Source organism: Pristiophorus japonicus, chromosome 16 (genome assembly GCF_044704955.1).
Source record: "Pristiophorus japonicus isolate sPriJap1 chromosome 16, sPriJap1.hap1, whole genome shotgun sequence".
NCBI classification, from domain to species: Eukaryota; Metazoa; Chordata; class Chondrichthyes; family Pristiophoridae; genus Pristiophorus; species Pristiophorus japonicus.
Genome location: NC_091992.1, coordinates 133,063,106 through 133,083,441, shown reverse-complemented (window position 1 = coordinate 133,083,441; position 20,336 = coordinate 133,063,106). Strand labels below are relative to the sequence as shown.

The following is a 20,336-nucleotide window of genomic DNA, read 5'->3' as shown; positions in this document are numbered from 1 at the left end:
ACTACAAACACCCTATTCCCTTCTTTAGCTATCACTGTGCCCGCAATCCACTTGGGACCATGTCCATAGTTTAGCACATACACAGGGTCATTCAGATCAATTTCCCGTGACACAGTGGCGCGACCATCATTTACATTTTGTTGCTGCCGCCTGCTCTCTACCTGATCATGCAGGTTAGGGTGAACCAGCGAGAGTCTGGTTTTAAGTGTCCTTTTCATGAGTAGCTCAGCTGAGGGCACCCCTGTGAGCAAGTGGGGTCTCGTGCGGTAGCTGAGCAGTACTCGGGACAGGCGAGTTTGGAGTGAGCCTTCTGTGACTCGTTTAAGGCTCTGTTTGGTTTGTACTGCCCGCTCTGCCTGCCCATTGGAGGCTGGTTTAAATGGGGCCGAGGTGACATGTTTGATCCCATTGCGGGTCATGAATTCTTCAAATTCAGCACTGGTGAAACATGGCCCGTTGTCACTGACCAGTATGTCAGGCAGGCCATTGGTGGCAAACATGGCCCTCAGGCTTTCAATGGTGGCGGTGGCGGTGCTTCCCAACATTATTTCACATTCAATCCATTTTAAAAAAGCATCCACCACCACCAGGAACATTTTACCGAGAAACGGGCCCGCATAGTCGACATGGATCCTTGACCATGGTCTGGAGGGCCAGGACCACAAACTTAGTGGTACCTCTCTGGGCGCGTTGCTCAACTGAGCACATAGGCTGCATTACCGTACACAGGACTCTAAGCCAGAGTCAATTCCGGGCCACCACACGCGGGATCTGGCTATTGCTTTCATCATTACTATGTGTGTGCTGTGGAGATCCGAGATGAATGTCTCCCTGCCCTTTTTTGGTAGCACTACACGGTTATCTCACAACAGGCAGTCTGCCTGAATGGACAGCTCGTCCTTTCGCCGCTGGAACAGCTTGATTGGCTCTTGCATTTCAACGGGGATGCTGGCCCAGCTCCCATGCAGTACACAGTTTTTGACTAGGGACAGCAGAGGATCTTGGCTGGTCCAAGTCCTAATCTGGCGGGCCGTGACAGGTGATTTATCATTTTCAAATGCTTCCATGACCATCAACAAGTCTGCAGGCTGTGCCATTTCCACCCCCATGGTGGGCAATGGTAGCCGACTGAGAGCATCCGCACAGTTCTCGGTGCCTGGCATGTGGCGGATGGTATAGTTATACGCTGATAGCGCGAGTGCCCACCTTTGTATGCGGGCTGAGGCATTAGTATTTATCCCCTTGTTTTCAGCGAACAGGGATGTGAGAGGCTTGTGATCAATTTCCAGCTCAAATTTGAGGCCAAACAGGTACTATGCATTTTCTTTACCCCGAACACACATGCTAATGCCTCTTTCTCAATCATGCTGTAGGCCCTTTCGGCCTTAGACAAGCTCCTGGAAGCATAGGCGACAGGTTGCAACTTCCCCGCAACGTTAGCTTGTTGTAATACACACCCAACTCCGTACAACGATGCTTCACATGTTAGCACAAGTCTTTTACACGGGTTATATAATACAAGCAGCTTTTTGGAGCATAAAATGTTTCTGGCTTTCTCAAAAGCAATTACTTGTTTTTTTCCCCGTATCCAGTTCTCACCTTTTAACAATAACACATGTAGGGGCTCTAAAAGGGTGCTTAATCCCGGTAGGAAGTTACCAAAATAGTTGAGTAGTCCCAGGAACGACTGCAGCTCCGTGACGTTCTGTGGCCTGGGCGCGTTCCTGATAGCCTCTGTCTTGGCATCTGTGGGCCGAATGCCATCCGCCGCGATCTTTCTCCCCAAAAACTCCAGTTCTGTTGCCATGAAAACACATTTCGACCTCTTCAGCCGCAGCCCTACGTGATCCAGGCGCTGGAGGACCTCCTTCAGGTTTTGTAGGCGCTCGGCGGTGTCCCGACCCGTGACCAATATGTCGTCCTGAAAGACCACCGTGCGTGGTGCCGACTTGAGTAGGCTCTCCATGTTTGTCTGGAAGATCGCTGTAACCGACCGAATTCCAAACGTGCATCTGTTGTAGATGAACAGTCCCTTGTGCGTGTTGATGCAGATGAGGCCCTTTGAAGACTCCTCCAGCTCCTGTGTCATGTAGGCCGAAGTCAGGTCGAGCTTGGTGAACGTCTTGCCACCTGCCAGCGTCGCAAATAGGTCGTCTGCTTTAGGTAGCGGGTATTGGTCCTGTAGCGAGAAACAATTAATAGTTACTTTATAATCGCCGCAAATCCTGACCGTGCCATCACTTTTGAGTACTGCATCAATCAGGCTGGCCCACTCGCTGAATTCCACTGGGGAGATGATGCCCTCGCGTCGCAGCCTGTCCAGCTCGATTTCCACTCTCTCCCTCATCATCTGAGGTGCCGCTCGCTCCTTGTGGTGAATGGGTCGTGCCTCTGGGACCAAGTGGATCCGCACCTTCGCCCCGGAAAAGTTTCCAATGCCCGGCTCAAAAAGGGAAGGAAATTTTTTACGAACCTGGGTACATGAGGTCTCATCGACATATGATAGTGCTCGGATGTCATCCCATTTCCAGCGGATTTTGCCCAGCCAGCTCCTTCCAAGCAGTGTGGGGCCATCGCTTGGGACAATCCAGAGTGGCAGTTCGTGCACCATGCCCTCGTAGGTGACCTTGACCATGGCGCTGCCCAGGACAGTGATGAACTCTTTGGTGTACATTCTCAGTTTCGTGTGGATGAGGCTCAGGGCTGGTCTGAATGCCTTGTTGCACCACAGTCTCTCAAACATCTTTTTACTCATGATGGATTGGCTAGCGCCAGTGTCCAGTTCCATGGCTACGGGTAAGCCATTCAATTTTACGTTTAGCATTATAGGTGGACATTTCGTCGAAAGTGTGTGCACCCCGTGTACTTCAGCATCTGCCTCCTCTCTCTGAGGCTTGAAATTGCTTTGATCCACCATGGACCGATCTTCCTCTGCCATGTGGTGGTTAGCAGGTTTTGCAGAGCTTGCAGCTCGTTTGCAAGCTCGTTGGAGGTGCCCCATTGTTCCACAGCTCTTGCAAACATACCCTTTGAAGCGGCATGATTAGGCTGAATGGAAGCCTCCACAACGCCAACAAGATGTGAATTGCCTTGCATTCATCCTTTGTTGGGGACTCTGAGTCATTTGGGTCACCTGAGGCCTGCTGGCAGTTGCAGACTCGTGGGTTCTGCCCTGTACATTTCTGCTCGCAAATACAGTTCCAGTTAATTTATGAACATTGCTAGCACTTTTGTGCTGAGAGATTTGTTTGGTGTTATCACTGGTGGACATAAACGCCTGTGCTATCGCAATGGCCTTACTGAGGGTCGGTGTCTCTACAGTCAAAAGTTTTCGTAGGATGATCTCGTGGCCAATGCCCAGTACAAAAAAGTCTCTGAGCATTTGGTCCAGGTAGCCATCAAACTCACATTGTCCTGCAAGTCGCCTTAGCTCGGCGACGTAGCTCGCCACTTCTTGACCTTCAGATCGCTGGCACGTGTAGAACCGATACCTCGCCATCAGCATGCTCTCCCTCGGGGTAAGATGCTTCCGAACCAGTGTACACAGCTCCTCATACGACTTATCTGTGGGTTTCACCGGAGCCAGAAGATTCTTCATGAGGCTGTAGGTCGGTGCTCCGCAGACCGTGAGGAGGACCGCTCTCCTTTTTGCAGCGCTTCCTTCTCCGTCCAGCTCGTTGGCTACAAAGTACTGGTCTAGCCGTTTGACATAGGCTTCCCAGTCCTCACCCTCCGAGAACTTCTCCAGGATGCTCAAAGTTTGCTGCATCTTTGCGTTGGATTCGTATACTCGTCGCCAGTTATTGTGTTCCTAACACAGATGAGGCTGCACACAGGCAGTTTAAAGTAACAGTGACCTGAGTCTTTAATAAGACACTCCAGAGTGAGGAACAGGCTGGGATCCCTTGGGACTTCAGGGGATGAGCTTCCTGGTGGCGGAACATGGGAGTGCATGCTTTACAAATACACAACAGAGAGCATGCAGAAAACAAGCGTGGGCAGCAGAAGGAGCGTGCGGCAAACCAGACTCCCCACCCACCCTCTCCTTTAACGACTGTTTGTCCCACCTGTGACAGAGACTGTAATTCCCGTATTGGACTGTACAATCACCTGACAACTCACTTTTAGAGTGGAAACAAGTTTTCCTCGATTTCGAGGGACTGCCTACGATGATGATGATAGAGTGGTCACATTATATCAACAGTTGAGGCTCTTTTAAGTGGCTTGAACAACTGCATTCAGTTGTGGGACAATCTTGTGACCAGTACAAGGAGCTACCGGACCCACTGAACTCTAGTACTAAGCGAGTACACTTACTCCTTTCATAATGGAATCACAGGTTAGGAGTTAGCAATTAGGAGCTGCATCACGGAGATAAACACTAACACCATTCACATTGTTATTTGGAATTTTTGAAAGTAGGTTATAAATTTGTTGCACTGCATTTAATAAGGTAACGGCACAGCAATGAGTGGCCATTAATGTTAGTTGAAGTGGAGAGGACAGTGTTGCAGAAAGTTCTTTGAACGTCTTTCTTAATGTCATGTGGAGAGCAGAATTTCTTGAAGGGATAACTTGCACATTTCTCTGAATAATTCTTGGATGCGAGCTTGGATTGCCAGTATTCTGGTTAAATTTTTGTTTCTGCAGCTACCTTGATCTAGGGCTAGCCTTTTTCTTTTTGAATAGCGCCTTTATGGACATGCAAAACATGACGATCCTGGAGGGTCTATTGTAAGGCACCCACTACCACCCTGGAAAATTCCGGCCTCTGTTTCTTGTACAAGGACACTTAAATCTCTCTGAACACCAACATTAAAGTTTCTCACCATTTAAAAAGTATTCTGTTTTTCTATTCTTCCTATCAAAGTGAATAACCTCATTTTTTCCCACATTATACTCCATATGCCACCTTATTGCCCACTCACTTAACCTATCTATATCCGTTTGCAGACTCTTTGTGTTCTTCTCAAAGCTTACTTTCCCACCTAGTTTTGTACCGTCAGCAAGCTTGGATACATTATACTCGGTTCCTTCATCTAAATCATTAATATAGATTGTAAATAGCTGATGCCCAAGCACTGATCCTTGCGGCACACCACTAGTTATAGCCTGCCAACCGGAAAATTACCCGTTTACCCCTACTCTGTGTTTTCTGTCCGTTAATCAATCCACTGCGGGAAGTGTATCCTGCTGCAGCTCCTGACAGACCGCATTACGACATTGGAGCTGTGGGTGGATTCACTCTGGAGCATCCACGATGCTGAGGATATCGTGAATAGCACGTTTAGCGAGTTGGTCATGACCAACTTGAAGAGCAGTGGAAGGAAGGTAGTGCAGGGGTCCCCTGCGGCCATCCCCCTCCAAAACTGTCACAGGACGGGAGAGTGGAGAGCACCAGTTCCAACTGTCACAGGACGGGAGAGTGGAAAGCACCAGTTCAAACTGTCACAGGATAGAGAGTGGAGAGCACCAGTTCAAAGTGTCACAGGACTGGAGAGTGGAGAGTACCAGTTCAAATTGTCACAGGATAGAGAGTGGAGAGCACCAGCTCCAACCATCACAGGATAGAGAGTGGAGAGCACCAGCTCCAACCGTCACAGGATAGAGAGTGGAGAGCACCAGTTCAAAGTGTCACAGGACTGGAGAGTGGAGAGCACCAGTTCAAATTGTCACAGGATAGAGAGTGAAGAGCACCAGCTCCAACTGTGACAGGAGAGAGAGTGGAGAGCACCAGTTCAAAGTGTCACAGGAGCATCCAGTCGTGCCCCGGTAACAACCCCCAAAGGAAGTGGAGTGTGGGAAATTGCACTCCGCTTCCATTGAGGGGTGGTAAGGCCAATTCTGCGGCGGGAGCAGGACTTCCACGCTGGGGGCTAAAATTCCCAGCCCCAGAAGGTTACCGCCCCCAAGATGGGAGCCTGTGCGGGGAGGCAGAGGGAAGTGGAGGGGAGACAGGGGCGGGGATGGAGGGGAGAGTGGTGGAGGTGGCGGGCGGAGAAACCCAGGGTGGGGGACGGGAGGGGCCACATTGCAGCGGAGGTCTGGGGGGGCGAAGTGTGTTGGAGGGGCGGGCCTGGGGGCTCTGTGCCTCGGTGCGGGGAGTGTTCAGAATGGGGTGGACGGGTTGACTGCACAGATGGCGGTTGGTGGATGTGGTGTGGTTGGTGTCGCGCGGGCGTGTCTCCGGGGTGGCTGGGGCTGGGGGCTCGACATCCGGGGGTGTTCGGCATTTGGGAAGGATTCTGACGGGACGGGGCGGGTTGGGTGCGAGGGGAGTGTTCCCAGTGTTGGGTAGGTCCGGAGCTGGGGGGTGGGGGCACGGTCTTGGGATGGGGGGTGGGCTGTTTGGGGCTGGGATGGGGAGAGACTGCTTCACTCGGGGAGTTGTTGACCTGTGGGGTTCCCTGCCACGGAGAGTTGTTGATGCCAGTTCATTGGATGTGTTCGGGAGGGAGTTGGATGAGGTCCTTGCGGCTGGGGGGGTCGGGGGGTGCGGAGGGGGCGTGGGGGGGGGGGCTGCTGGGGTGGTGATCAACCATGATCTTGTTGAATGGCGGTGCAGGCTCGAAGGGCCGAATGGCCTACTCCTGCATCTATTTTCTATGTTTCTATGTTTCTAAAACAGTTACACTGTTTTGGGTACTGTTGGGGGGGATGACTCATCAGGGGAAGGCAGCAGCAGCCAAGTTCATGGCACCATGGGTGGCTCTGCTGCACAGGAGGGCAGGAAAAAGAGTAGGAGAGTGATAGGGGATTCTATTATAAGGGGAATAGATAGGCGTTTCTGCGGCCGCAATCGAGACTCCAGGATGGTCTGTTGCCTCCCTGGTGCAAGGGACAAGGATGTCTCGGAGCGGCTACAGGACATTTTGGAGGGGGAGGGTGAACAGCCAGTTGTCGTGGTGCATATAGGTACCAACAATATAGGTAAAAAACAGGATGAGGTCCTACGAACTGAATTTAGGGAGCTAGGAGTTAAAATAAAAAGTAGGACCTCAAAGGTAATAATCTCAGGATTGCTACCAGTGCCATGTGCTAGTCAGAGTAGGAATGACAGGATAGCTAAGATGAATATGTGGCTTGAGGAGTGGTGCAGAAGGGAGGGATTCAAATTCCTGGGACATTGGATCCGGTTCTGGGGGAGGTGGGACCAGTACAAACCGGACGGTCTGCACCTGGACAGGACCGGAACCAATGTCCTAGGGGGAGTGTTTGCTAGTGCTGTTGGGGAGAGGTTAAACTAATATGGCAGGGGGATGGGAACCTATGCAGGATGACAGAGGGAAGTAGAATGGGGGCAGAAGCAAAAGATAGAAAAAATAAAAGTAAAAGTGGAGGGCAGAGAAACCCAAGGCAAAAATCATAAAAAAAGGGCCACATTACAGCAAAATTCTAAAGGGGCAAAGTGTGTTAAAAAGACAAGCCTGAAGGCTCTGTACCTCAATGCGAGGAGTATTCGTAATAAGGTGGACGAATGAACTGCGCAGGCAGCAATTAATGAATATGATATAATTGGCATCACGGAGACATGGCTCCCAGGTGACCAAGGCTGGGAACTCAACATCCAGGGGTAGTCAACATTCAGGAAGGATAGACAGAAAGGAAAAGGAGGTGGGGTAGCGTTGCTGGTTAAAGACGAAATTAACGTAATAGTAAGGAAGGACATTAGCTTGGATGATGTGGAATCTGTATGGGTGGAGCTGCGGAATACCAAAGGGCAGAAAACGCTAGTGGATGCTGTATACAGACCACCAAACAGTAGCTGTGAGGTTTGGGACAGCATCAAACAAGAAATTAGGGATGCGTGCAATAAAGGTACAGCAGTTATCATGGGTGACTTTAATCTACATATAGATTGGGCTAACCAAACTGGTAGCAACACGGTGGAGGGGGATTTCCTGGAGTGTATTAGGGATGGTTTTCTAGACCAATATGTCGAAGAATCAACTAGAGGGCTGACCATTCTAGACTGGGTGATGTGTAATGAAAAAGGACGAATTGGAAATCTTGTTGTGCGAGGCCCCTTGGGGAAGAGCGACCATAATATGGTTGAATTCTTTATTAAGATGGAGACTGACACAGTTAATTCAGAGACTAGGGTCCTGAACTTAAGGAAAGGTAACTTCGATGGTATGAGACGTGAATTGGTTAGAATAGACTGGCGATTGACACTTGAAGGGTTGACGGTGAATAGGCAATGGCAAACATTTAAAGATCACATGGATGAACTTCAGCAATTGTACTTCCCTGTCTGGAGTAAAAATAAAACAGGGAAGTTGGCTCAACCATGGCTAACAAGGGAAATTAAGGATAGTGCTAAATCCAAGGAAGAGGCATATAAATTGGCCAGAAAAAGCAGCAAACCTGAGGACTGGGAGAAATTTAGAATTCAGCAGAGGAGGACAAAGGGTTTAATTAGGAGGGGGAAAATAGAGTATGAGAGGAAGCTTGCTGGGAACATAAAAACTGACTGCAAAAGCTTCTATAGATATGTGAATTGAAAAGTTTAGTGAAGACAAACGTAGGTCCCTTGCAGTCAGATTCAGGTGAATTTATAATAGGGAACAAAGAAATGGCAGACCAGTTGACCAAATACTTTAGTTCTGTCTTCACGAAGGAAGACACAAATAACCTTCCGGAAATACTAGGGGACCGAGGGTCTAGAGAGAAGGAGGAACTGAAGGAAATCCTTATTAGGCGGGAAATTGTGTCAGGGAAATTGATGGGATTGAAGGCCGATAAATCCCCGGGGCCTGAGAGTCTGCATCCCAGAGTACTGAAGGAAGTGGGCCTAGAAATAGTGGATGCATTGGTGATCATTTTCCAACAGTCTATCAACTCTGGATCAGTTCCTATGGACTGGAGAGTAGCTAATGTAACACCACTTTTCAAAAAAGGAGGGAGAGAGAAAACGGGCAATTATTGGACCAGTTAGCCTAACATCAGTAGTGGGGAAAATGTTGGAATCAATTATTAAAGATGAAATACAGCGCATTTGGAAAGCAGTGACAAGATCGGTCCAAATCAGCATGGATTTATGAAAGGGAAATCATGCTTGACAAATTTTCTAGAATTTTTTGAGGATGTAACTAGTAGAGTGGACAAGAGAGAACCAGTGGATGTTGTGTATTTGGACTTTCAGTAGTGGACTGACAAGGTCCCACACAAGAGATTGGTGTGCAAAATTAAAGCACATGATATTGGGGGTAATGTACTGACGTGGATAGAGAACTGGTTGGCAGACAGGAAGCAGAGAGTCGGGATAAACGGGTCCTTTTCAGAATGGCAGGCAGTGACTAGTGGGGTGCCACAGGGCTCAGTGCTGGGACCCCAGCTATTTACAGTATACATCAATGATTTAGATGAAGGAATTGAGTGTAATATCTCCAAGTTGCAGATGACACTAAGCTGGGTGGGGGTGTGAGCTGTGAGGAGGATGCTAAGAGGCTGCAGGGTGATTTGGACAGGTTAGATGAGTGGGCAAATGCATGGCAGGTGCAGTATAATGTGGATAAATGTGAGGTTATCCACTTTGGGGGCAAAAACACGAAAGCAGAATACCAACTGAATGGTGGCAGATTAGGAAAAGGGGAGGTGTAACGAGACCTGGGTGTCATGGTACATCAGTCGTTGAAAGTTGGCATGCAGGTACAGCAGGCTGTGAAGAAGGCAATTGGTACGTAGACCTTCATAGCTCGGGGATTTGAGTATAGGAGCAGGGAGTTTTTACTGCAGTTGTACAGGGCCTTGATGAGGTCTCACCTGGAATATTGTGTACAGTTTTGGTCTCCTAATCTGAGGAAGGACATTCTTGCTATTGAGGGAGTGCAGCGAAGGTTCACCAGACTGTTTCCCGGGATGGCAGGACTGACATATGAGGAGAGACTGGATCGACTGGGCCTGTATTCACTGGAGTTTAGAAGGATGAGAGGGGATCATAGAAACATATAAAATTCTGATGGGACTGGACAGGTTAGATGCAAGAAGAATGTTCCCGATGTTTGGGAAGTCCAGAACCAGAGGACACAATCTAAGGATAAGGGGTAAGCCATTTAGGATTGAGATGAGGAAAAACTTCTTCACTCAGAGAGTTGTTAACCTGTGGAATTCTCTGCCGCAGAGAGTTGTTGATGCCAGTTCATTGGATATATTCAAGAGGGAGTTAGATATGGCCCTTATGGCTAAAGGGATCAAGGGGTATGGAGAGAAAGCAGGAAAGGAGTATTGAGGTGAATGATCAACCAAGATCTTATTGAATGGTGGTGCATACTCAAAGTGCCTAATGGCTTACTCCTGCTCCTATTTCCTATGTTTCTATGTTTCTCTATCCCTGCTAATACATTATCCCCAACCCCATGAGCCGTTATCTTGCGTAACAATCTTGCGCATCTTATCAACTGCCTTTTGGAAATCCAAATAGACTACATTCACTGGTTCAAATTTATCTACCTGGCTAGTTAGCTCCTCAAAAAACTCTCTGCCCCTTCCTGTCACGCTCTGCTTATCTTTACCCAAATTGCTACACTGCTCCATTATCTTGAGATTTTTAAACTTCCCTCAACCTGAACCCCTCTTTTTAATTTAAAGCCCAGCTACAGTTCAAGTTATCAGGTTCACCAGGATACTGGTCCCAGCCCGTCCCCATGGAAGAGCTCCCTCTTTCCACATTACTGGTGCCAGTGCCTCATGAATGGAAACCCCTTCCTCCCATCTCAGTAGCTGCATCCTATTTCTATCCATGGCTGACGTAAGGATGTCATTAACCAGGGCTGAAGAGGATAATCTTGGTCACTATCATATGCGAGGCTCTGTTCTCGGTCATGTCCTAAAATATCTCTATTATACTTTATTGATATGGAATTGTACCCAGCTCAATGTACTATGAGTTTAAAATGGAACTCTAGCAATAACATCTGAAGGAATTATCTTTGTCAGGAAATTTCAGGAAATTATGTATTTGAATCCTGAGTTCTCTCTATTTATCCATACCCTTCAGCAACTAACCATTGGGGTACTCACATTCTTTATTTCTCCTCCCAAAATATATTCCACAATCCCCACCGCTTATAGTGGGTGCATGTGAATGCTATTTGCCTGCAATATGTGGCGGCCAGTATAACAGGGTAGCGCTGTAATATGGGCATCATATACAGAAACAACTCAAACTCTTTCTCTGTCTGGATGCAGTACTAAGGAATAGATTGTCTGCAACCTGCAGTTTGGGAGCAGTAAATATTGGACTATCAGACTCTTTTGAATCTGATTTTGAATATGGGACTTACACCATTTCCCTGCTATTATCACCCATCTCCTCACCAACATGCTCTTCTTTGTGTAGGCCCTCAGTGAGTCCACACTTACCTTTAAAAAAGGAGAGAATCCAGCTACATAGTTTTACATTTAAGTGACAGGTGAAAGATTATAGAGCCATGAATATGTGAATTTCTTGTGCCATTAGTTACCCAAAGCTCTCCTACTTTATTTTACAAAGTATTGTTGATTGCCAGAGTGTGATGTGTCTGCAGTCAACAGTATTAACCCAGTGGAAAAGTGTCTTTGGAGAGCTACTGGCTTTACCTGGAAGCTAAAATCTTCACTTGGAAGCACAGATCCTTTGCATTTCAAACAGTGCATCAGTCAGCTATGATCTTCCCATTTCTTCTGTTGACGTTGTCATCTCACACCATTGCAGCAGTTTTCAACATCACAGGTGACTTAACAGCTGATCAGTCAGTTGCATTGCTTTACTAGAATGCATTCTTCTCACCTTTGCTTATTTTTTCTCTTCCATTTTTCCTGCTCGGAATCACTTGCTGCCAGCACATTCACTCCCACCAATTCTAGCTTCACTTCTAACTCCATTTCCAGCTGCCAAGTCCAATAACACATTGCATTGCATTTAAATTAATAAAACATCCCAAAGTACTTCACAGAAGTGCAAAATAGAGTAGCAAAGGGAGAAGAGTGAAGGAAGTTGACTAAAGGCAAGATCTAAAAGATAGTCTTTTGAAGGAGAGAATAGTGTTCGTACAGTGCAGAGCTTTAGGTAAAGTGTTCCAGGGACAGAAGAAAACCATTCTGGCAATTAGGGCTAGAGGATCTTGAATAGGGTATGTTAAGGGATGGGTAGCCAATGCAGCTGTTGAGGACATGGGTGATAATAACAGAATGGGACAGTGTGCAATAGAGTATGGGAGGCAAAGTTCTCGATGTGCTGTAATTTATGTAAGATGGAACATAGAAGGCCAGCGAGTAGAATGCATAATAATTGAGCCTCGAGATGTTTGGCAGCACTGAGGTAAGGTGTGGAGGCGGGCAATGTTGCAGAAATGGAAATAGGCAGTTTTAGTGGTGGCTAGAATGTAGGATTCAAAGTTCTGTTCAAATTTAACAGGGCACTCGCCTCTTCCTGGCATGAGATCCATGTTTTAAAAAAAAATAGTACTTCTGTCAGAGACTATTCAACCAGCTAACATGTGCCAATGGAATTGTTTAACAATTCATTCAGCTGTGATGTTGAAAACTGCTGTTGTGGTTCAAAACAGGAATGGCATAAGAAACAATTGGAGATTGGGAATAGCCCAGATAGGTAGACAAGTTTTGCTGGCAAATGGCGTACTCACTTAAACAGACAAGAATAGGCCGTTCAGCTCAACTAGTCTGTTTCCTTCAACCACCTAACGTCGCAGGAAGGGAGGTGGATACCCCGTTTATGTGCGAGCAGCTCTGAAGAAATTCCGGACCACAGTTTCTGCTTCAAACATCAACTCTGGTAGTGCATTTTACAGCCTCACAATTTAACCTGTTCAAAGCTTAAATATACTTCAATCATACATGAAACATATAGGACAAGATGTTTAATCAAGAGCTATTGTACAGTTCTTTTCAGCATTATCACCTTTCATTTGGCCCTTGATTTAAATCTATTGTTATTTGGAATTTCTTCTCAGGGTGGTATCAAAGCTGTTGTGTGGACAGATGTATTCCAACTCTGTATAATGGTGATTGGCCTTCTGACCGTGCTGATTCAGGGATCAATTCATGTTGGAGGGCTTGGAAAGATTTGGAACATTGCTGAGAATGGTGGCCGGATTAATTTTTTAGAGTGAGTATTTTTGACTTGTGCATTATTGGTGAACAGAATGGTTACAGTGGCAAGTTAATGAGCTCCGGGAACACCCGAGTTAAACAGCCATACCAATGCAGGTAGATTGGGCTTTTCTTCGGTCTAAATGACCTATTTAAAGTTTCTAACTTTCATCCATAATGTGATATTACTCCGACTAGAGTGGAATGGAGATTTTGATATGTATCATGGTGCTATTGATGTAATAGCACACCAATTTGAATTAATATCTGAGGCTCCCACCTGTTTTAGACGGGAGCTTCATCCACCTGCAGAACGCTGCAGGTTAAATTTGGAATGATTAGAATCTGAGCAAGTAAGTAACTGCTCGTTTTTAACTGCTGATTTCCCTCAGTTGGATAATGTTAAAATCAATTCCATAAGGAAGTTGTCGTTGGTCAAGTAATTGGGGGAATATTTTTATTTCAGTTTTGACCCTGATCCAAGGAGAAGACACACATTTTGGACTATATTAGTAGGAGGCACATTTGGATGGACAGCAACATATAGTTGTAATCAAGCACAGGTACAAAGATATCTGGCTTGTAAGAGTGAAAAAGAAGCAAGAAAGTAAGTTATCACGATAATTAAAATCCAAGTTTGAGTTTTTACTTAAGAATGTGCATCAAAATTTCTATATATCTATTGTGGATTTCCTGTGGTGTTGCTAATAAATTTAATCTAACTGGACCTCAACAGCTGACACTTCTTAATGGGCTTGGTTATAAATTGAGTCTCAACCTTATCTGGGGACCGAAGTTTGACCAGGACTGTGGCTTCAGTTAGAACTTGATTTCTTTAATGTTTACAGGTACTTCAACTAATTAACTTTAAAGTTTTTGGTGTGGAACTATAACAGCTATTTTCAGTGTGTGGTGTGGACTATGAATCTTCAGTCTGTTTAGTCAATGTTAACTACCCTTTTTATGTGAAATCCCTCAATCAACATAACAAAAAAGCAGATTATCTGGTCATTATCACATTGCTGTGTGTGGGAGCCTGCTTGTAGCAAATTGGCTGCCACGTTTCCCACTTTACAACAGTGACTACACTCCAAAAGTACTTCATTGGCCGTAAAGCGCTTTGAGACGTCCGGTGGTCGTGAAAGGTGCTTTATAAATGCAAGTCTTTCTTTCTTCTTGGATTCATTATTAACCAGTGTAGTTTTAATTTTAAGATTATATCTTATCACATCTCAGAGCATAATACCTGAAAAGTGTCATACATCCATAATGCACATAAGTGTGACTGGTTCAAATACCCACTTATTTGTTGTTACCAATCAAATAACTGATTGACTAAATGTGAAAAGTAGCAAATAAGGAATGAGTAACCAAAGCTACCATTCAGGAACTAGTAACAACCACAAAACCGACCAATTAAATTGTTGAAATAATTTCTATAAAACTTTTCAACCACTATTTTCCTTCTTCACATAAGTCGAAGTGTACCACTCGAAATAATGACCCCGAAATGCCACACCATTCCAGTCAGTTATTCCACGAAATTTCGGAGAATCTTTTTCTTGGCAGCAAAATGGTCCGGTAGTTGTTACTGCGAGTTTTCCACCCCAAAATTAATCCATTTCATTTTCCAAACACAGTTTGGCCCTTGTCGTGATCTGCTTTCCGAGTCCCCAACCACCTTATATACGCTAATGAGAGCCAGTGCTGCTGCTGTTCTCTTGGTTTTATACTCTTAATAAACTTGAAATAAGGAATATAAGACACAGCTGCTGTCAGGATTGCAGCAACAGCAGCTGAGGAGTTTGCAGCAAATTTGAGGAGTAGTTCCTGCAGGTGGGAATAACTTCTGGAGTGATTTTATTTGACGTTCTGCCGACACAACCTTGCTTATCGGAGTGTGAAATTATGAGGTAATTTTGACCTCGCCCCACCCACAGTGAGGGCTTCTCAAAAGCAGGTATGGCATCTGCTATTGGCATACCTTTGTATGCATTATCATGGAGGAGCGGTGAACAGGAGAAAATGGAGGAAAGGAAAGTGCATTTAGGAAGATGTACCAACCTGATATAATTGCCTCCAAAGAATATCCAGACACCACAGGTCCTTTGTGGATCTTAGTGAGCAGATGTGTATTGGAAAAATGTACTGCGCCAAAGAGGCAATAGGGAAGCTCTGGTCTGAGGATCTACACTGGGTAATTTCAGGACGAATAAGGATCTCTGTAATATCAGCTAAGGTATAGTACAGGTATGCATTTGTCAGATGTTTTGTGCACTTTACAGGAGAGTTGAGAATTAATTGACTTTGGCATCACAGCAAGGCAACGGTGAAATTGGAGCCATTTACTTTTGCAGGGTTGCTAGCTTTTCTTAGGTCCAGAATGCAACAAATGACACCAACATTACATTGTGAATTATGACAGTCAACCCTCTCAACACCCTCAACAGAAAGGGCTTTCATTCTTTCAGTGTACAGATTGCGTGTGGCAACATGCAAAGGATCCTGCACGTCAATGTGAACTATGCTGGAAGTTGTTCACAATGCATTCTTCCTTCGAAACTCGACCTTCCTTGATCAAGTAGAAAATCATGTCAATGGATGGATAATGATTCTATTAAGACTTGCTGAACAGGAACAGAGGAGTGTCTCTACTAGAGTGGTCATCAATACGACAATTTGGGGCTGGATTTTCTGCTATTTTGCGTCTCGTTTCATGCCCCAGTGGGGCGGTAAACGGTTTTTCTGGGCATCAAATGTCCAGGATTTAGTGCCCAGCTGGAACTTTCGCCAATGTTTTTGCAGTGGCGCAAAAACTTACCGCCCGGCACTCTGTTTTGACCGTCATGATGACGTAAATCGTCGTGCAAGGCTGCGCTTGCGCCCTGGGTGCAACTTTCAGCCCTAACGCCTGATTTAGCGACTGCCATAGGAATTGACCGAAAAAACCAGGTGGTCCCAGGGTGCAGCAGGCGCAATTGGCGGTATATTTAAAGTGAGGCTGGAGGATATTATATCGCAGTTGACAGTGACTGCCACGGTTGTGCGCAGAATGCTGTGTGAGTCTACAGTTTAAAGCGGCACTTTTATGTGACTTAACCCTTTGTTTTCAAGATCAGAAAGAGATTTCAATGCAGCAATGGTAGTTTGCCAGCAAATCATGCTGGTTGCTATTGGTAGGTGGCTTCAAGCTGGAAGAAGGTCTTGTCCCTGGTGGGCAATGGAATCGAAGAGGTTGTAGACGTTTGGAGAGGAGGCTTATCCCCACGGGTTTACAGAGAGCATCGCTCATACCTCTACATTTCTGATGCGCAGTGTGTTTGAAGGCTGCGCTTCAGATAAAAAGTGCTGACAGAGATATGCCAGCTCTTACAGGCAGACCTACAAAGCCTACCGGCACCAACAGGACTGCATTGCCCGTCGAGGTGAAGATTACAGTGGCGATGGCCTTCTATGCCTCCGGCTTCTTCCAGGCAGCAGCAGGGGACATATGCTCTATCCCCCAACATGCTGCACATTGCTGCATTTGCCAGGTGACAAGAGCACTGTACACATGCAGAATGGACTTCAGAAAGTTCCCAATGAATAGGGACAGCTAGAATGAGAGGGCTCTTGGGTTTTCACGATTTACAGGCTTCCCCAAGGTTCAAGATGCCATTGACTATACTCATGCCGCCTTGTGAGCACCATTACACAATGCAGAGGTCTTCTGAAACTGCAAGGGATACCACTCCCTAAACGCTCAGCTGGTCTGTGACCACACTCAGCGCATTCTCACAGTCAATGCCACCTATCCAGGGAGCACACATGATTCTTTAATCTTGCATGAGAGCAGTGTCTCATGAATGTTTCAACGGCAAAGACAAGGACAGAGCTGGCTGATCAGGGACAAAGGATACGGCCTGGCCACCTGGCTCATACCCTCCTACCACCTGCCACAGAAGCCGAGCAGCGCTATAATGACAGCCATGCAGTCACCCACAACATCATTGAACAGACAATTGACGTGCTGAAGCAGCACTTCCGATGCCTGGACCGCTCTGGAGGCAGCCTTCAATACTCCCCTCAACAAGTGTTAGATCTCTTAATTTCCAATGAAATACGAACTCCGATTGTAGTTTTAATGTAACTTTATTCTGGCAGCAGCAACAAGCTCTTGGCTTTAAGCCAGGCCTTTGTCCTTCTGAGACCACATGGCCAAAATGGGTGTACTTATACCTGGTTCAATTTACAGAAAAGAACTCGCCTTCTTTGACCTTATTGGCTCAATTGATAGTCTTTTAACCTTTAATTGGCTCGCTACCCAAGGTCCTAAACTGTCAAGTTGATTGATGACTTAATGCAATGTGGTCTGTGTTCTTTCAAAACTGCAGCCAGGTTGCAGAGCTTGAAATCTCTATCAATCCCCCCTTTGATTCTTTCACAAACTGAATCATAAAACATCAGCTATCACTGGTTAAACATTCTACAAAATAATTTCATACATGTTAATAGAGTTTCCTTTGTTGATGTGTTTCGCCACATGTCAGGACGAGTAGCTTCCACACAAATTTACACCAACCCGAGTTCCATCGTGGCCACAATGGAAGTCTGGTTTTAGTAGGTTAATTAACCTTATTCCAATTTAATCCAAATAAATATCTTAATTCAACCAGTAAACAACCTTCCCTTAAGCATAACATACCCCTGTGCCACGTACAGACGGTCTGCTGGGACCTGCAAGGCGTCTCACCTTCGGGACAGCAGCTACAGCCGCCTGGTCGCAACAACATTTAATCAACATAAACAAACAATATAAAAGTAAAACAATTACAACAAATAGAATTAAACTTTCCACCAATGAATTTCCTATTGAACCTAGCCATTCAGTGGCTCCGCTCCACAAAGTGAATGATGGGGGTTGCTTAAGTTTTTCTACCTCCTTTTGGATATGCTCCGCTAAGTGGGTAATTTCTTTGGAGCTATCTGGGATATATGTGCAACACTCAGTTCCGAGTAGGGCGCAAGTACCTTCCTTTTCAGCCAGGATGTAATCATGGGCCAGTCTATTCTGTAGGGCTACTGTGCGGATTGCGACCATTTCTGCATTGATTTTAATTAGGGCCTCTGAAGTATCATTGGCTACCCATTCCACAACGGATGCCATGTTAATGGATTCCCTTGCCAGTCTGGCGGTCCCATACCTGGGGATCAGAATGGCAAAGAACCTCTCTGTTTCTGTGATAGTTCTCTTAGGACGGTGTAAATGTTACGACAGTGACTTTATATGATACATATAAGGCACAATGTAGGCTAAATAACAGGATCCCGTCCAATTCTGGGGCAGCCAAGGGTAGGCCTTGTGGCCACACACCCAATAGGTGCCATTATAGGCAATGAAGGTTAGCTGTTTCTTTGTCAGCAACACTCCGGGGCCTGTCCAAGTTTTTCCATCTGTTTTATTCAGAATCCCCATTACGTAAAAAATTCCCACATCGGCCTAGTTTGGACGGTTCCGTGGCTTGATTATATTATAATTCCGGGAGCAGTTACTATACCCCATATTTTGGCCTCCTTTGATGTTTCTAATCAGACAGACCGATTCCCCCGGTCTTCCTATTCCCATTGTATTAGTGATAACAAAAAATGGGGGCCGTTTGGAATTATTGTAGCACGGTTGGTATCCCCCTTCAAAGGGAGTCAGATTGTAACCTGCTGACTTCCATTTACGTGCCCAGTTTTCCGCATCCTGAAACGCAGTGCCTGTTTTGTTTTGATTAATTATCCACTCAGCCATTTCCGAGATATTCAAGGGAACTGGCCTCAAGGGAATCCCTCCCTTTGAGTGAATAGGAATATGCGCACATACCCAACAACTAGAAATGTTACCTTGTTTGGCATAAATGTATGACATACATAAAAAGGTATTTACATGTAATTCCCTTGCTACCCTACTATTTCCCTTTGGTGCAGAGGGTCGGCTAGTAAGAAGTAGGCCTATGCCTAGAATACCTACAATCAGTAATACAGTAAATTTATACATTTTGGCAAAAAGTAATTGTCCTTATTAGATTTCAGCTTCAGTTACGGGTGCTCGTTTAAAGTGTGAAGCATGGATCCAGGCTTTCTTTCCTTGGACTTTAACAGCTGCCTGGGTGGTCAATAACACTTGAAAAGGTCCCTCCCACTTGGCACCCAAAGGTTCTTTATACAACTTTTTCACATACACCCAGACTCCCGGGATGATGTCGTGTCCTCCTTCGGGTGGATTACCCCAAGCTGCCGATACCTGTTGGGAAACAGAATTAATAGCATTGGTTAGGTTCTGACAGTATAACAAAGTGTCACTCATTAAGTGAACATTAGCTTTCCTTAAATCGATAGTTCCTGGCAGCGACATGGGTCTTCTGTTATAATTTCAAATGGGCTTAGACCTGTAGTTCTGTTCGGGGTTGCCCTAATGCTACATAGCACTATTGGTAGTGCCTGGGGCCATGGTGTTCCTTCTTGGTGATATTTGGCAAGCTGTTGTTTCAGAGTTCGATTCATTCGCTCTACTTGTCCTGATGATTGTGGATGATAAGGACAGTGTAAATCCCACATAATGTTCAGTAACCTACAGACTTCTTGGCAGACAGCACCTGTGAAGTGTGTTCCCTGATCTGAGTCAATGCTACTCGAGACTCCCCATCGGGGAATGTAATCCTTACACAGGACCTTTGCAATGTGATTGGCTGTGGCTCTTTTAGTTGGGACAGCTTCTACCCATCTAGAGAATCTGTCGACCATGACAAGAATGTTAGTGTATCCTTTGCATGAAGGAAGAGATATATAATCAGCCTGCAGATGCTGGAATGGTCCGACAGGGGCAGGGGGCCTCAGTTGGGGCATTACCGTGATGGGTCCAGAATTATTTTTCTGGCAGACCGCACAGCGGTCTGCTACCAGATGGGCATGATTTTTAAATCCCCAACCCCACCAGCTTTTCTGGAACTGTGCTGTCATCTGTTGTGAGGCCAAGTGTCCCCACGAGTGGATCTGTTGGGATAAAAAAGGCATAAGCGCTTGTGGCGCGACTGGCTTGTCGGTAACTCTTTGTCTCCAGACACCATCTTCACATAGCTTAATTCCTGCCTCAATCCATTTTTCCTCTCGGGAGCACTCGCCTTGCATTGTTTGAAGGTCTCGTGTCAGAGTCCTGAGTGCTTTCAATCTGCACATCTCATTTGGTTCTTCTGGGGGAACACCCTGTGAGGCGGCATCTT

At 45.9% G+C, this 20,336-nt stretch overlaps 1 protein-coding gene across 2 annotated transcripts in view; it reads left to right on the top strand.

Moving 5' to 3' along the window:
* The window catches only part of LOC139226842 (sodium-coupled monocarboxylate transporter 1-like), a 152,386-nt gene that overhangs the window by 33,888 nt on the left and 98,162 nt on the right, over window positions 1-20,336 (top strand). For both annotated transcript variants that reach the window (XM_070857910.1, XM_070857911.1), the window contains exons 7-8: window positions 12,954-13,108; window positions 13,559-13,699. In XM_070857910.1, the coding sequence (XP_070714011.1) occupies window positions 12,954-13,108; window positions 13,559-13,699 (296 nt within the window). The remainder of the gene's footprint in view (window positions 1-12,953; window positions 13,109-13,558; window positions 13,700-20,336) is intronic.